This window comes from Suillus paluster (assembly GCF_016628075.1).
Source record: "Suillus paluster strain FC165 chromosome Unknown EDB91scaffold_67, whole genome shotgun sequence".
NCBI lineage: Eukaryota > Fungi > Basidiomycota > Agaricomycetes > Boletales > Suillaceae > Suillus > Suillus paluster.
The window spans coordinates 36,534-51,071 of record NW_024537627.1 but is presented as its reverse complement, the minus strand read 5'-3'; the positions used below and the strand labels follow the sequence as shown (position 1 = coordinate 51,071).

The window sequence follows — 14,538 nt, the reverse complement described above, 5'->3', positions numbered from 1 at the left end:
GATCACGGGAGATAAGCATCACATGTACATTTTAGCGAAGTACGTCAGATCAACCTAGTCCCGAGGAGCCTCATGCGCAGGGAAGATAACGAGAATGCATATCCTCTGCTGCTGGAAATACGCTTGGCAGGCTCGTGAAAGTCCCCCGATCTGTCGAAGTCGGGATAATTCAGTGAAAGTGGCTCTCTCTGGAGGAACATCTGTGCAAAGACATCGCATGCATCACATGTCAGCGCACGTCAGGACATCAGAGATATCGTAATTGTCCCATGACAAACAGAGATATCTAAGGACGATACCCCTCTGTATTTGCCTCGCTCTGCAACGCTGTAATGGGAATGGGCAAGTAGTAATTCTGAAATATGCCAAGGACATACAAAGTCTGTACGAATTGTGAGCTTCATCAACTTTCTCGAGATTCACGTATAAGCCTCGCCAGCTCTTGAAAATCTTTAACAACAAGATCCACCTCACCGCCGTCCTGCTTGCTACGCATACTCTCCCTTACCTCGCGCGGATCTTCAGCAGGTCTTGGGACATATATCGTCTTGAAACCGACGCTGGCGGCGGCGAGGAGGTCGAACTTGTGCGCAGCGACCATCGCTATCTTGTGAGGAGGCAAAGAAAGGTGGTATGCTGCAGATTCATAGACCTCCTTGTTTCTGCTTGGACATTAGGATGAGAGACAGATGTAGAAGTGATTGAGGCGCACGGCTTGTACGATCCGAACATTTCGGATGAGAAGATACCATCCCAGGGAACACCTTGGTTCTTTGCCTGTGGTGCTAGTTAAGTAAAATTTCTGATGCGTACTGCGTTACTCAATTACCAGATCGAGAAGTAATTTAAAGTTTCCGTTAGATAGAGCGAGGATATAGACGTGACGTTTGAGTTCTGTCAGGCCGGGGATAGTGTCCTGATACGCTATTAAGGGGTGATTAGCTAGCCTTGTATACAGGTTCCCTGAAGATTCGCACCGTCCAAGTTGTGCCAGATCATGGTCAGTTCTTCACGATCGGATCCCACCCAAACTTCTGTAAGATGAGACCAGCGCGGGGTGGTGAGCATATGATCCAGTATCTGCGATATCGTTAGATGGGAGTCACGTGCACGCACGTTTGAGTCTGCTCAAGTCCGAGTTACTTACCTGGCGATGCATGATGTCTGCGTTGAAAGTACCCTCCCCTCCCTGGGCTACTCTTTTGCTGTGAACGGGCATGTCATAAACCAGACACCAAGATCTAAGAGCGATGGACTTGCACATGAGCATAATACCCAGCTCTCCATTCTTCGGCGAAATCGACGGCATCCTGTGAGCCTGATGGTAGCGATCAGGGTAGAGCATTTTACGAGGATGAAGATCTGTTACCTTCGAGAATCAGCTCCTTGCTAAGGCGGGCCACTTGGCGAGTGACTGTGCTGTGCCAGTTGAGGACAGTACCGAATACGTCAAACAAGCAAGCCTCTATCTCGCGGAGATCGAGGTTGGTCATGATCGCTGGCGTGCTTCCAAGGGACGACAAGGTTGAGGTGGGAGTTCCTGGGAGTCTGGGACCAGTTGGTGCCAGTGTCTGGTCACATGGCGTCATCACTGCACACGAGTAGGTGCAGGTGAATAAGGAGGCTACCCATCAAGCTAGCGTTTAGGTATCGAGTTTAGGTGGCATCCATATTTTATGTATGAACATGTGACGGCTAGCTATGCACGAGCCCATCGCTGTTTTGGCGCGGAAGTGTGGCGTATGTCGAAAACTAACGATGGAGGTACCACCTAGACCAGTCGCAGTAAAAATTTAATCGCCATCATATGCTAGCTGAAAACAAGTTTCACTGGACCTCCACTAACGCTGATCATCGATCAATGATTGGAAGTAAAAAAGACTAAAGTTCGCCTGGTCATTATGTACGGGAATTGCCGATCACCCTTTTTTGGGTGAAGTGACTTTGTCGGCTGCTCGCCGCGGTCGACGATGATGAAAGGCTCTGAATACTCAGAGCTCATGAATTGGGACGGCCATATATCATCCAGCTCATACCATCCTCGCTCACCCAAAGATGTACCTTTGACATCGTTCTCAACGTCGAGTAACCTAGATCCCACCCCTGCATCATATCCTTCTAGTACATCATCTGAACAAGCTAATGAACAAGACTCGGATTGCTATATAATCGATCAACCATCTTCAATGAACGACATATTTGACAAAAACCGCGTTGCTCAATTTGCTGCGCGTGCTTCAATCGAGGTATGTTCGTGTTTCTCAGAGTCAATGATATTCATTGTGATTTACGCTCCACTCAGCGCGTGTCAATGATTGACACGCATTCACCTGCACATATGCCTGAACTCTTTCAATCGTCTAGTCTTGATACAATGTTTCCATTCCAGCATAGTCGCGACCCCTCGGTTACCGTGAGCGCGTCTTGAATCAATGACATCTGACAGAACTAATCATGTTTACGTATTCTTCGTTCTCCTACAGGACAACGTTTCGATTCAGTCTGAATCGTATTCTTCTCCATTACAGCACAGTAGCCGTAGTGCGCCCACTTCACGCTATGCCGCGGAGTCTAACTTGGCTTTACTCGACATGTCTATACGCCCTCGCTCAAACCCAACGTTTGCTCATGACGACGTTATTGAATTGACTAACGACGATGACGACGACGACGCCACTTTGAGATATAATGCTATCAAGAATGCCATCGATAGCATTGATAATGACAATGAGGACGAGGAGATGGTTGTGGACGACATGCTTGTACGTAACCGTACACCTAAACGTTGCATCAATCCCGAACCATTTTCTTACTGTTGATTTCAGACTGAACCAGCTCCCGAACCCGATTCATCTTCAAGTCCTGCCCGTTCTCCGTCACCCTCACTGGAAATAGGCGGTTCCCTATTCACACCTCCACCTTCCCGCAAGCGTCGCAGACGCGTCATCCTCGACTGTGTATCTGTCCCACCCTTTCCCAAGGGCATGGCCAGGGCCGATTACAGGTCCTCCCCCAAAGCGTCCTCCAGCGCACCTCAGCAGGGCGTGGAGCACCCATCAGTAAGCCATGCCCTGGCCGCAGCATTCGCTCAAAATAACAAGTCGCCACCACCCCCTCTCGGTCGGAAGGGAAAGGAGCGTGAACACTCACGCGAACGTCCACCCCCAGCTCCTGTACGTCCAAAACGGAAATACAAGCCTCGCATCCCTGAAAGTTTCGGAGATGGCGTGTCCACGGTACCCGCTCAGATCTTGGACGCTCAATATCCTGCCACCGAACTTGACATCCACGAGCTACCAGACTTTTCACCGGATTTCGACAATATATGGCAGTCGAATACCTATTGGATCCACGTCCGTCGCCTTCAGCGTTACTACGCTCGGCTACAAGAGGGCTTGCCAGAGATGATTGCGCAGATGAAAAGTCTTGCGGTCCCGGACGAGAACGACGAGAAAGAAGATGAACCTATCCTGCCTCGTGTCCTCGCCCCGCTGTTTGAATGGAGGCCGGATATCAAAGCGTCTGTGACAGAACAGTGGGCACGCAAGCGTTCCTCTCGCGAGGGTGGGACTAAGCAGGATTTAGAGCTATGGAACGTCCCATCTTCGTCCAAGTCTAACGATGACATCTCGCACTATAACACACTGGAAGGAGATCAAACCCTCGACCTCGGCACGGAGATGGATCAATATTTAAACGACCTCGGAGATTCTCCCGCAAAATTGTATCCCTCAGGCATCAAGGACACTCGCTCCGCGTCAAATGCATATCATGCTTTCTTGCACAACACCATGCAGCTACCCTCTGACGCAGCATTGGACACGCGAGAAGATGCAAAGGACAGTTTTTTCGGAGTACCTTCTAGTCCGAAACTCGCGCCGAATTCTTCTTCCCTACTAGAGTTCAGTGCCTCGTACGCCACTGATCTTTCCCGTGACCTCGACGCTAATTTCGAACTCGAGGAAAGCCAGTGGTCTCTGACACCTGATGCCGTTGAGCAAAAGAGCCTATCGTCCGAAAGTGATTCTCCTTCAGGCAGCGTAGGTACAATTGATCCATCGCTGCTTGGTGGCAGTGAACCGCCTCCCAAACTACCTTCCTCTCTCGTATCCCCGTCAACAAGTCTTAAAAAAACGAAGCAGCTACCAGCAGGTCCTATCATATACGTGCGCAGACCTCCAGGGGTGTCCTTGTCGCAGGAAGCCCCAGTGCTCTCAGGCAACACGCCTGGCAAGTCTCGAAGAAATGTCCAGATCAAATATCGCACGAGTGAGTCTGTGTCAGTCACGGATGAAGGCGATGCGACAAGCTCGGCGAGAAAGCTGAACGACTTGGAAGTTGGGAATGATGTGAGGTGGACTGCTGAAGCGGTTACTGGTCCATCTGCACAACCTGGAGCTCGACCGAGTCTCAAGATACGGATTCGTCGATCGGGCATCCGTGAAGGCTCTGATGGGTCGTTTGTGCCGTCACAAGGTTCAGGTTCAGCGTCTCCTGCTGTATCTGTACCTCCTCTTCCGGAAATGAAACCCCTCAAGGTCCATAAACTTCCTCCTGCTCTAGCTACGCCGCAGGAAGAGGAAGAGCCCGAAGCCCCTAGCTTTTGCCACCAATGCCGGCGGACCCATACCAAACCCAAAATGCAATGTTCCAAACGCGTAGGCCGTCAAACATGCGGGAAACTATTCTGCGACCGATGCATCACTCAGCGGTCTGTTGTCTTCCTCTCCTTGATTTCATATCCTTTCCTCATTGATTGTGTTGCGTCATACATCACCCCCCATATGGTTACTCAGGTACCCTGAGATCGCGTTTGTCCGCAATAGCAAGAATTTTATCTGCCCCATCTGCACTGGTACTTGTAACTGCTCAATATGCTCGCGAAAACGTGGGGAGGAGTATATTTCCATGCGCGGAGGCGGATTTGCGGGATCACGTACCAAGTCAGGCATTTTACTCGTGCCTGACGATTCCCATCCAGATCAAGTTCAGGACGGACCAATGACGCCCGAGCCTCCCAAAAGTGCACCACAGACGATGTTCTGGGCTCACGTATATGGTCTTGAAGGCCAACGTGTCGGTCGCGCATTCATTGACGACGCCAGCGCCTCCGCCCCACCCCTACAACCCTCGAAGCAGTGCGCCCCAAACGGACAATCGAAACAGAAAGCAAAAGCGAAGCCGAAGAAGAAACCAAGAGTATTCATCGGAACGCCGCTACGCGAGTGGAAGATCCGCACATATAGAGACCTCGAGCCCTGCGTAGCAATTCCTCCTCTCGTCCCAGAGGAAAGCTACGGAGGGAAGGGTAAGGGTAAAGCTATCGAGCGACCGCGGGTTTATATCGGCGATGCGAAGTGGTTATACCTACCATACACGCGTATGCCTATATCTTCGCACTCTTCGCGTTCGTCGTCACCGGACTCGGAACCTGAACTGGACTCGGATGGGACGTTGACACCGTTGGAGGCTTTGGAGGAGAGGATGGATTGGCCGCAGCCTGAGGTGGGGGAGGCTGTGACGGTGACGTGGGAGTCGATGCATGGGTATGATCGGAGTGCGTCTGGCTCGTTGTCGCCGGATGATGTGGCCAAGGCTATTGGGGTTGCGTTGGCGGCGTGTGGGGACAAGGGGGAGTGATGTTGGGTGGCGGGGTGATTTTTTGTCTTATGTTTTTTTTCTCTTTAAGGATGGTGCGTAGTGAGTAGGCATTAATACAGTACTAAATACATACGCTCCACGTTGACTTGTGGGGTTATTCAATTAAGGTGATTGTAGATTACAGAAGCTGTGACGGCGGTTGGGATCGGCGGCTGGTTCATATATGGGACTTGTAACACCACACTATCGCGAATTCGAATGTAGTGCTATATGTATATTGCATTCAAACTTACCATGTCACTCGCAAGGTTGGTCAGTCCTACTCTACATGTTCACCACCGGAAATTTTTGCAAGCAAGGACTGCTGCAGTTGCTGCATCTGAGAGACTGCCTAGTTTACGTTCACATTGGTGGAGAGATACTCAGGCGACGCTAAGCGCTCGGCTACATACAGGCTTCTGTTGAAAACAAGTTTTCAACTTGTTTTGACCGGTTCGACTTTTTTTAGATGTGGGGCTAGGAACGCCATACAAGATGATAACAGCGCTAACCCTTACTGATCTGAACACAAGCGTGATGGTCGCAGCTGATTGGAGTAGCGGGGGAATCAAAGCTAATCAATACAAGAACAGCTACATTGGTTACCACATGTGTAAAACGAACAAACTGCATCACCTCATCGCACTTCAGTCTGCTGGATAAATTAAGGTGCCATTCGTAGGCGTAGGGCCTGAAAGCTATATCCTGGTCAGCGAGTCACAAGGCTAAGCCCACTATAGGTGACCTACCTCACCATGATGCATCAACCCGAGGCATACATCCACGTTGGTTCCTCCGTGATCTCCATAGCAGCCATAAGCAGGTTCTTCCTACGCTCTACCATCTCAGGTGGAGAAGGACGAGAGTCGTTGTCGATAGTGAGAGCTGTGATGACATTTCTAGGATTGTCCGGATCAAGCACAAGGCGGTATTTCGCAGCCCTGTTGGTGCGTCGCATAATTGTCTGTAAGGCTTCGAACTGGGTGTTCCAGGCATCCACCTCCCCATTCTTCTTGTATACGTGCAGGTTGTGATCTAGACCCCATTGATAGAGTGATTCTGGGGTGGCAATGTATCCCAGGACTTTGGGCCGACGAATGACCTTTTTGACTGTACGAGGACGTGGTTGGGTTTGGGACTGCGACAACTCAGGTATTGAAACATCTTGAGATTGGGAGTTCCTGAGCAAATCAGAAAATCGTGAGTGGAACGCAAGAAACGGCATAACTTACATGGGAGGCAGCGAGATGAACAAGTCTGAAGTGGATGGAAATTCAATCCTTTGAACACCAGACTCACGTGACGACTCACGTGGCAGTGGCACGAATAACCCCATGTGTTTGACAATATTGAATACGGCATCGGTGACCGAACGGCGAAGACAACGTCTACGAACATGCGGAGATTCTGAATCATGCTGAGTCCCAAAATTCTATCTTGGGGTGATATAAAGCATGAAACTTGACCCTCGATTGTGTTGCAGCTTCAGCCTTGCTTATAACTTTAAGTGGAACCTGCACATCACTCAAGAACATTAATAACATCATGTGAGCACTGCGGCAGCATGACCAGTTTTTAATTGAGCTGATCGTGGTTATCGCTGCTCATCAGTGTCTATCGTACCCGTGGTCCGCAACAATTTCCCACTGCCACACAACTCCAAAAGCATTCATTTGCAATGGCCGCATCTGCCCCCCACATCGACTTCTGCTTACCTGGTCGCATCCTTAATCCTGCCTCGCAGAGCAAGTTTCGCTTGTCCTGTTCCGCTGCATACAGCCGGCAGTGGAACCCGAGGAATCTGGAATTCCCCTGGTACGAGCCATGGGGATTGATTTTCGCAGACTTGGTGGCGACTTCACGTCGTCTTGCTGTGCATCCCCAGTGCTACTTATGGTACGACTCGGACAATGAGCAACCTGGTGAAGTTGGGGAACCTCAGGATATGGGTGATTTGACCTTCGCCTCCATCGCGAGTTCTACGTGTGCTGTCGATCATGCTCTCGTGCCAGATTTTGCCATCACCCGCAAGCTTCCTCGCGTGCGTCAGCGCCATATCAATAACATGTGGGGTTTAGGACGCAGGGTCGCATATGTCGGCATTCCATTGCTGTGCGAGATAAAGCGCTCTGGTAGACGCTGCCACTCCGTCACTGAAGCGCTCTTGGATGCTGCTGGAATGATGAATGTTGCACAGCATCAGGTTGTTTACCAAGCAGCAAACCTGTTCAGGATGCGCCCACACCAAGACTCTGTCATTTTAATCGCAGCTACGGGATTTTGGTGGACCTATCGGATTGCCGAGCGAGAAACGGTAGGAGTTGCAGGAGCGGATGTAGAGTTTGATGGCGCTGAGCCCCTCCCTGGGTTGGATGAAGACGATGACCAAGCTATTGAACAAAACGGCATCCACCACTATCAAAGGGATCAAATTGACGATGAAGATGACAGCTCCGGTAGCGACCCCATGGACCTCTTCAAATTTGATGAGGGCGATCTGGTAGCAGGGTATGGCAATACGGTCAAGCGTCTCACTCCTGAACGCCATGGCATATTGACAGCTGAGGATATGGTGTTGTCGAAAACATGGTCGCCGTATCTACTCTTGGAGACGCCAGCATCCAACCAAATCCTCTATCTCATTCACGAGCGCTTAGAGCAGATACTAGTAGATCAACAGGATTATAAGCGCGGTTGAGTGTACTTCACTTCAAATAGAGCTCCCCAGACCATCCCCCCGATTCTGTGTAGTATGATCTCAACCCGGTCCCACAGGCTTTTCCCGTGGTATCTACAATTCAGAGAACAAAAGTCAAACTTCCTGATCGGCCTTGGAGCCGCATCCGAGTCTTCTTCTCTCCCATCTTCAGGTCGAATTAATGGCATGGAAAAATGAACATGCGGGAAAGAGCACGAGTTTGATGGTTGCAGCTGATTGGAGTAGCGGGGGAATCAAAGCTAAATTATCAATGCGAAAACAGCAACATTAGTCCTACTCAATAACGAGTTTATTTTGCCAGTTTATTTCACGAACGTCGTCGCAAAAAGTTCCGAGACAAAACTGAACGACTCCAAATGCCAAACTTGCTGCCAATTGTGAAATAAACTGGCAAATAATATGACCACTCAATAACGTGCCTGATTTATCTGTTGTCTGACATCTCGCGGATAAAATAAACTGGCGAAATAAAATCGTTATTGAGTGGGACTATTTGTCGCCACATGTATAAAACGAACAAACTGCATCACCTCATTGCACTTCAGTCTACTGGATACATTAAGGTGCCGCTCGTAGACGTAGGGCCTGAAAGCTGTATCCTGATCTGCGAGTCACGAGGCTGAGCCCACCATAGGTGACCTACTTCACCATGATGCATCATCCTGAGGTATACAGCCACGTTGGTTCCTCCGTGATCTCCATAGCAGCCTGAAGCAGTTTCTTCCTACGCTCCACCATCTCGGGTGGAGAAGGTCGAGAGTCGTTGTCAATAGTGAGAGCCATGATGACATTCCTAGGATTGTCATGATCAAGCACAAGGCGGTATTTCGCAGCCCATTGATGCGTCGGTGGATTGTCTGTAAGGCTTCGAACTTGGTGTTCCAGAAATATACCTCCCCATTCTCCTCGTAGACGTGCAGGTTGTGATCTAGACCCCATTGATAGAGCCATTCCGGACTGGTAATGTATCCCAGGACTACGGGCCGACGAATGACCTTTTTGACTGTACGAGGACGTGGCTGAGTTTGGGACTGTAACAACTCAAGTGTTGAAATATATTGAGATTGGGATTGCCTGAGCAAATTAGATCGAGTGGGACGGAATAAGTATGACTTAGATGGGCGCGACCCGTCACGGTGCACGAGTACTTGGCGGCTCGCTTAGGTAAGCTCTACAAGGGTTTCGGACGACCGTCCACGATGCTTTCTCTCCTATCATCAGTTTCAACCTTCGCGCAGCTGACACCTTCTTTCGACCATGTTGGATCAATTTAAACTCGATTTTTTGGGTTGATAAAACCGTCAAAAACTAGACTACCCGGTGTACTGCATGCTTCTCGGGAAGCGTTCGGTGGTCATCCGTATACAGTCAATCCATTGTATGACCTCCCAGAAAATTTTGCTCCCAGCCTTCCCGAGGGCAGATCTGCTGATGACTTCGTCATCACATTTGCTGTTATATTCCTGGACAACCCTGCCTTTTTCCTCGAAATCGAACCCCCTGGTGATGTCAATGACATCTCGGCCAGGATCGCTGCGGACAACCAGATGAGGGAAAGATTTCGTAGCCTCGACCAAATAACCACGGTACCACGACTCCATGGCATCAGTATCATGGGACAGATGCTTGCTTTCTATTACATGGACAAATCCAGTGGCTGCGTAGTCCCTGGACTTCCAACAGCAGAAGGCGAGGACTCGATTCCAATCAATCGGTGGGATTTGGATATCACGACGGAAGCCGGGCATCGAGGTTTATGGCGGTCTTGAATGATGCCAAACGCATGATAAGAGTAAATGCAACATCATTACTGTTGAATCGTTGTGTTTGCTGTATCCTAATGCGTTCTGATTGATTTAGGCTCGTACGTCTGAAATACTCCGCTTATGACTAGGTATACTTGGCTTATGGCTTGGCCATTAGCATATATATGTCCGCTTAGGAAGCCGGTCTGTATTTCCATTTCAACGTCGTCTTTTGATAACAGTAGTCACATATATTAATACTAACCTTGGTATAATAGGTTGCCGGGTTACTTGAATGTCACAATATGGCCACTCACATTCCGGTCGATACATTTTGTCAAGCTAAGTGTTCAATATTAATACTGAACTGTGTAGTGTCCAGGCTGAGGTAAACGAAAGACGCACCACCAATGGATAGACCTGGTATGAAAATTGTCGCCAGTCTGTTATTCATGAGGGATTTCCTATGTTTAGAAGCGAGGTCCGAGGGTCAAGGACGGCAGTGGAGAGTTAGTCTCTATCTTTTCCCAGGTGAATATCGCGACAACTTCGCGAACTTTGAGCTAATATACGATACAATACCTCTTGTGATTACGCCATAGATATGGAGGCACACATGATCAGTCAGTTGGACAGAAACCATCCGGCCGCCTTCGACTGAGCGCCATATACACTCAGTTCCTAGTCACACACATACTAGCCAGGGACACTAATGCACCCATAGTCCATGTTTTGAGAATACCATCAGTTAAGGAAGAAGAGCAGTGCCACTTTGCGCCATTAGCTCCCTTTAGTTCGCCATGATCCGTCATCTCATCAGGTTCGGTGTTCAGCTGCGGTGTCTTCTGACCAATCTCCTATCGAACAGGCCTATTATTATTGTTGCGCAACAAGGATGTCACGCTGCCTTATCTATTGCAGCAATGGATTAGCCATCCGGCTTCGAGATTGCATGTCTGCACGATGACAACCGCAGGCATCGGAGTCCCACCCTCTGACTGTTCAGCATATAAAGGGACATCTATCACAGTTTTGTGTGTATCGTCCTTAATACTTCAACTACTCAATCAGTTACAATGGCACCTTCAGTTGCTGACATTATACCTCCTGTCATAGACAACATTGCCGATCTCAAGTTAACAGCTGCAAAGCATGATGTACGTTTCAACTTGTAATGCAGTTCTCGATCGTGTTCCGACCATGCCTGATCACACAGAATGGTCCTTCATATCCCTTCTACTACCCCTATTATGACGTAAACGAGAAGTTCCCTCCAACGCAAGTCTATGGTATGTAAATGTCTTCACGTCAAGAGAGATGTGGAACTGACATTGGATACAGAGCACACGGACCCTGGTGCCAAGGCGGACCCTGCTAAGCCGCACCTGTTGACACCCGAGACAAGGGTCGACCATCTGAGCCCCTTCCTCGGGACCGAGATCTCCGGCGTGCAAATTTCCAAGCTGAGCGAGGAGGGCCTTAATGAGCTCGCTCTGTACGCCGCGGAGAGGAAGGTCCTCATCTTCCGTGATCAGGACTTCAAAGATATTGGACCTGACAGCCAGATTGAAATTGCCAAGTGCGGTACCTCGCGTTTTGAACGGTTTGACGGACTCATGGTGTTGTGTTCTCAGGCGTTTTGGACGAATTCAGAGACACCCGACCTCGGGGAACGTCAAGGGATATCCAGAGTTCCATGTTGGTGAGGGTGTTTAATGTCATGACGTCTTGGCTTTTATTCTCACCTTGGCTGTAGTTTATAGAGGTACTGAACACGACAGGCTGAAGGAGGTCATACCTGAGGAACGCATTAACCGTACCCAATGGCATTCCGACGTTGTCAGTACAACCTCCCCTGCTGAGGCTAGCCCCTCACCTGACGTCCCCATATAGTCCTACGAGAAACAACCTGCCGGAACCACTTTCTTCTTCGTTCTGGACCAGGTACATCTCTTCTCCGTTGTTCTCATCTGCAGGAACTAACTTTAGCGCAGCCAGAAGTCGGCGGTGATACGCTTTTTGCATCACAGGTAGAGGCGTACAATCGCCTTTCGCCCGAGTTCAAGAAACGCCTTGAAGGCTTGCGCGCCGTGCACAGCGCTTTCGAGCAAGCGGCAGCCTCCATCAGGCGTGGCGGGATTGTGCGCCGAGAGCCTATCGAGACCGAGGTAGATGTCATCTTACCTTCAATTACCACGCACGCTGATCCCGTTGTCGTGAAGCATCCTCTCGTTCGCCGGCATCCCGTGACTGGGGAGAAAGCGCTCTATGTGAACCAGGGTTTCACACGTCGCATCGTCGGCTTCAAGACGGAGGAATCTGAGTACCTCCTGAAATTCTTGTTCGACCACATTTCGAAGGGCGCCGACTTCCAGATTCGTGCGAGGTATAAACCTGGCACTGTTGTTGTTTGGGTAGGTGTATCGTGCAGCGTGCTTCTTCCTCGTGATTGAACCTATCTCGTGTGCAGGATAACCGAGTTACTGTCCACTCCGCGACTGGAGACTTCAATCCTGGTGAGAGAAGGCATGCGGTTCGCCTCACTCCGCAGGCGGAGGTTCCAACTGAAGCGTAGTACAATGAACAAATTGTGAATGTATCTTTTACGAAGTCAAAAATATGCAAATACATCCTATGTAGTACATCGCAAACAGAGGAAGCCCCTACGACATCCATTGGTTACGTTCCATTATGCTAGTTGGAAATTTGAAGCAAACCTACGTAAGAACCTATATACAACGCCCTGATTAAGTAGGCTCAGTAGAAGAGATTCGAGCAATGACAGAAAAACTAGTTCTGGGTCAGAAAAAATGAGAGTTGCACGGCAAAGGTGTGTTTACAGTGTAACAACAGGCAGGATGAGATTGTATTAATTCATGTCAACAAATGCAACGACAGAAGATTTTTTGGAAGGTGGCGTCCCAAAGCGTGAGATGGAATGTTCGCCTACTGTTGCTTGCACTCTTCGGGATTGACAGCACCGGCACTTGAGCCGCCGCGGCCCTTGGGAGGACCGCGACGTCTTGGCAACTCAACCTCGGAATCAGAATCCTTGATAAGGATGAGCCACAGTGGTGACGTCCCAGTGGGTGGGACGATCATACCTCATCATCGAACTGGCCATCCTCATCCTCGTCGTCCAGCTCGTCGAAGTCATCCTCGTCTTCATCCATAACGTCATACTCAAGGGCTTTGCCAGTGAAATAGTCAATGGCACGGGGAATGATCTTTGGCATTCATGATTAGTCAGCAACACTCCGATGATTACGGGGATCTCACCTTCTCCTTGAGGTCCTCGCCGATTTGGTAGTCCATCTCCAGTTTCTCCTCGAGTTCTTCGAGGTCCTCATCTTCTAACTCCTCATCTTCTCCGGGTGGGGGCACAGGTGGAGAGAAAAAGTTGAAAAATGAATCGGTCGGGCGTGCTTTACGAACCAGTCGCGTGCGATTTGTGTCTGGAGACAATGATGAGAGATGTTATCGATCAGAATACGATCATCGTACTCTTGTTTCTTTGTTTTTTGATCTCGAACTCCTTCGTCAAATCCTTTTCCTCTTTCCACTTAATTTCCGTGCCGATCGCGCGATCGTACACGAAGTCACCAGAATAGCCCACCTCCTCCTGATAGAGGTAAGTCTTGTCAAGAACTTCATTCTCAAAGTATTCGTTAGGGCTGAAGATAAAGGTGATCTTGAATCCTGGTTTTGGTGAGTCGATAGGGAGGTACGATAGCCGAATGTCAATGAGGCTCTTGAGTGCCCCAGCATCTCGTTCTGTGATGATCTCCGAGAGTCCGACATGATTGCGCAGCGCAGTGAGCCAAAACTCTGGGATTGCCGCTGGTGTACCTTCATCAGTGGGAAGTGGCGTGTAGGATGGATCATCCTTGATAGATGCTCGAGTGCCAGCTTCGATCTCCTCCGCGGTGGCTTGAGAAGCACCCGAGATGATTGCGTTTCTCCGCTCATAATGAGGTTTTTGAAGCTCAAGGTACTAAAGCAACATGAGACGTCGAACAACGACATAGGATTGAAGAATGATCGCGCACCTTCTTTTCAAGTTCTAGGCATTCGCGCTTGTATTGGTTCTGCAGCTCATTTTGCTTGACCTGAACCCCTTTCAAAGCTTCTACACTCTTCTTTACATCGATGGACAGGCTCTCGATATACCCAGAGCTCTTTCCAACTAGATCTGCAAGGCGACCTTGAACAAGGCCCAACATCGCGGCCTGAGCACCGGTCATCTGAATGGCATCATCGATTTCATCTTCGGCTGGCTCATTATCTTCCGAGATGTCAGGAACTGTTGGGCGCGAAAGACCAGCAGCGATGGGAGCGTGGGTCAAAGGCGTGTTCTGCGGAGTCGGGGCTGTAATATCACCATGAGCAATGGGCACGTTAGAGGACATGATGGCAGATAGAAAAGAGATTAAC

General features: G+C 49.5%; 6 protein-coding genes across 6 annotated transcripts; 4 read left to right on the top strand and 2 right to left on the bottom strand.

Moving 5' to 3' along the window:
* Positions 1-403: 403 nt before the first annotated feature.
* Positions 404-1,493, bottom strand: EDB91DRAFT_1085241 (HAD-like domain-containing protein; the record flags this gene model as incomplete). The annotated part of the gene is made up of 7 exons (XM_041315875.1): positions 404-662; positions 713-777; positions 830-924; positions 978-1,080; positions 1,148-1,205; positions 1,276-1,318; positions 1,370-1,493. The coding sequence occupies 7 exons, from the start codon at positions 1,491-1,493 to the stop codon at positions 404-406; spliced, it is 747 nt and encodes a 248-aa protein (XP_041173255.1).
* Positions 1,494-1,895: 402 nt separating this feature from the next.
* EDB91DRAFT_1155614 (uncharacterized protein) lies at positions 1,896-5,738 on the top strand. The gene is made up of 5 exons (XM_041319603.1): positions 1,896-2,246; positions 2,303-2,413; positions 2,484-2,762; positions 2,826-4,711; positions 4,797-5,738. Exons 1-5 carry the CDS (start codon positions 1,971-1,973, stop codon positions 5,638-5,640), a joined length of 3,396 nt encoding a protein of 1,131 aa, XP_041173254.1. The 5' UTR covers positions 1,896-1,970; the 3' UTR covers positions 5,641-5,738.
* Positions 5,739-7,009: 1,271 nt separating this feature from the next.
* EDB91DRAFT_1155603 (uncharacterized protein) lies at positions 7,010-8,634 on the top strand. Its single transcript, XM_041319602.1, has one exon. It carries the CDS (start codon positions 7,319-7,321, stop codon positions 8,336-8,338), a length of 1,020 nt encoding a protein of 339 aa, XP_041173253.1. The 5' UTR covers positions 7,010-7,318; the 3' UTR covers positions 8,339-8,634.
* Positions 8,635-9,717: 1,083 nt separating this feature from the next.
* Positions 9,718-10,128, top strand: EDB91DRAFT_1059064 (uncharacterized protein; the record flags this gene model as incomplete). Its single annotated transcript, XM_041314212.1, has 1 exon — positions 9,718-10,128. A coding segment is annotated over one exon (411 nt), but the record flags the coding sequence as incomplete, so codon positions are not given.
* Positions 10,129-11,146: 1,018 nt separating this feature from the next.
* On the top strand, positions 11,147-12,861 carry EDB91DRAFT_736652 (uncharacterized protein). The gene is made up of 9 exons (XM_041328238.1): positions 11,147-11,261; positions 11,321-11,393; positions 11,446-11,683; positions 11,739-11,806; positions 11,861-11,943; positions 11,998-12,048; positions 12,099-12,272; positions 12,327-12,518; positions 12,575-12,861. The coding sequence occupies exons 1-9, from the start codon at positions 11,181-11,183 to the stop codon at positions 12,677-12,679; spliced, it is 1,065 nt and encodes a 354-aa protein (XP_041173251.1). The 5' UTR covers positions 11,147-11,180; the 3' UTR covers positions 12,680-12,861.
* Positions 12,862-13,202: 341 nt separating this feature from the next.
* On the bottom strand, positions 13,203-14,513 carry EDB91DRAFT_1059107 (NAP-domain-containing protein; the record flags this gene model as incomplete). The annotated part of the gene is made up of 4 exons (XM_041314216.1): positions 13,203-13,331; positions 13,384-13,559; positions 13,609-14,098; positions 14,154-14,513. 4 exons carry the CDS (start codon positions 14,511-14,513, stop codon positions 13,203-13,205), a joined length of 1,155 nt encoding a protein of 384 aa, XP_041173250.1.
* Between the last annotated feature and the right edge of the window lie 25 nt (positions 14,514-14,538).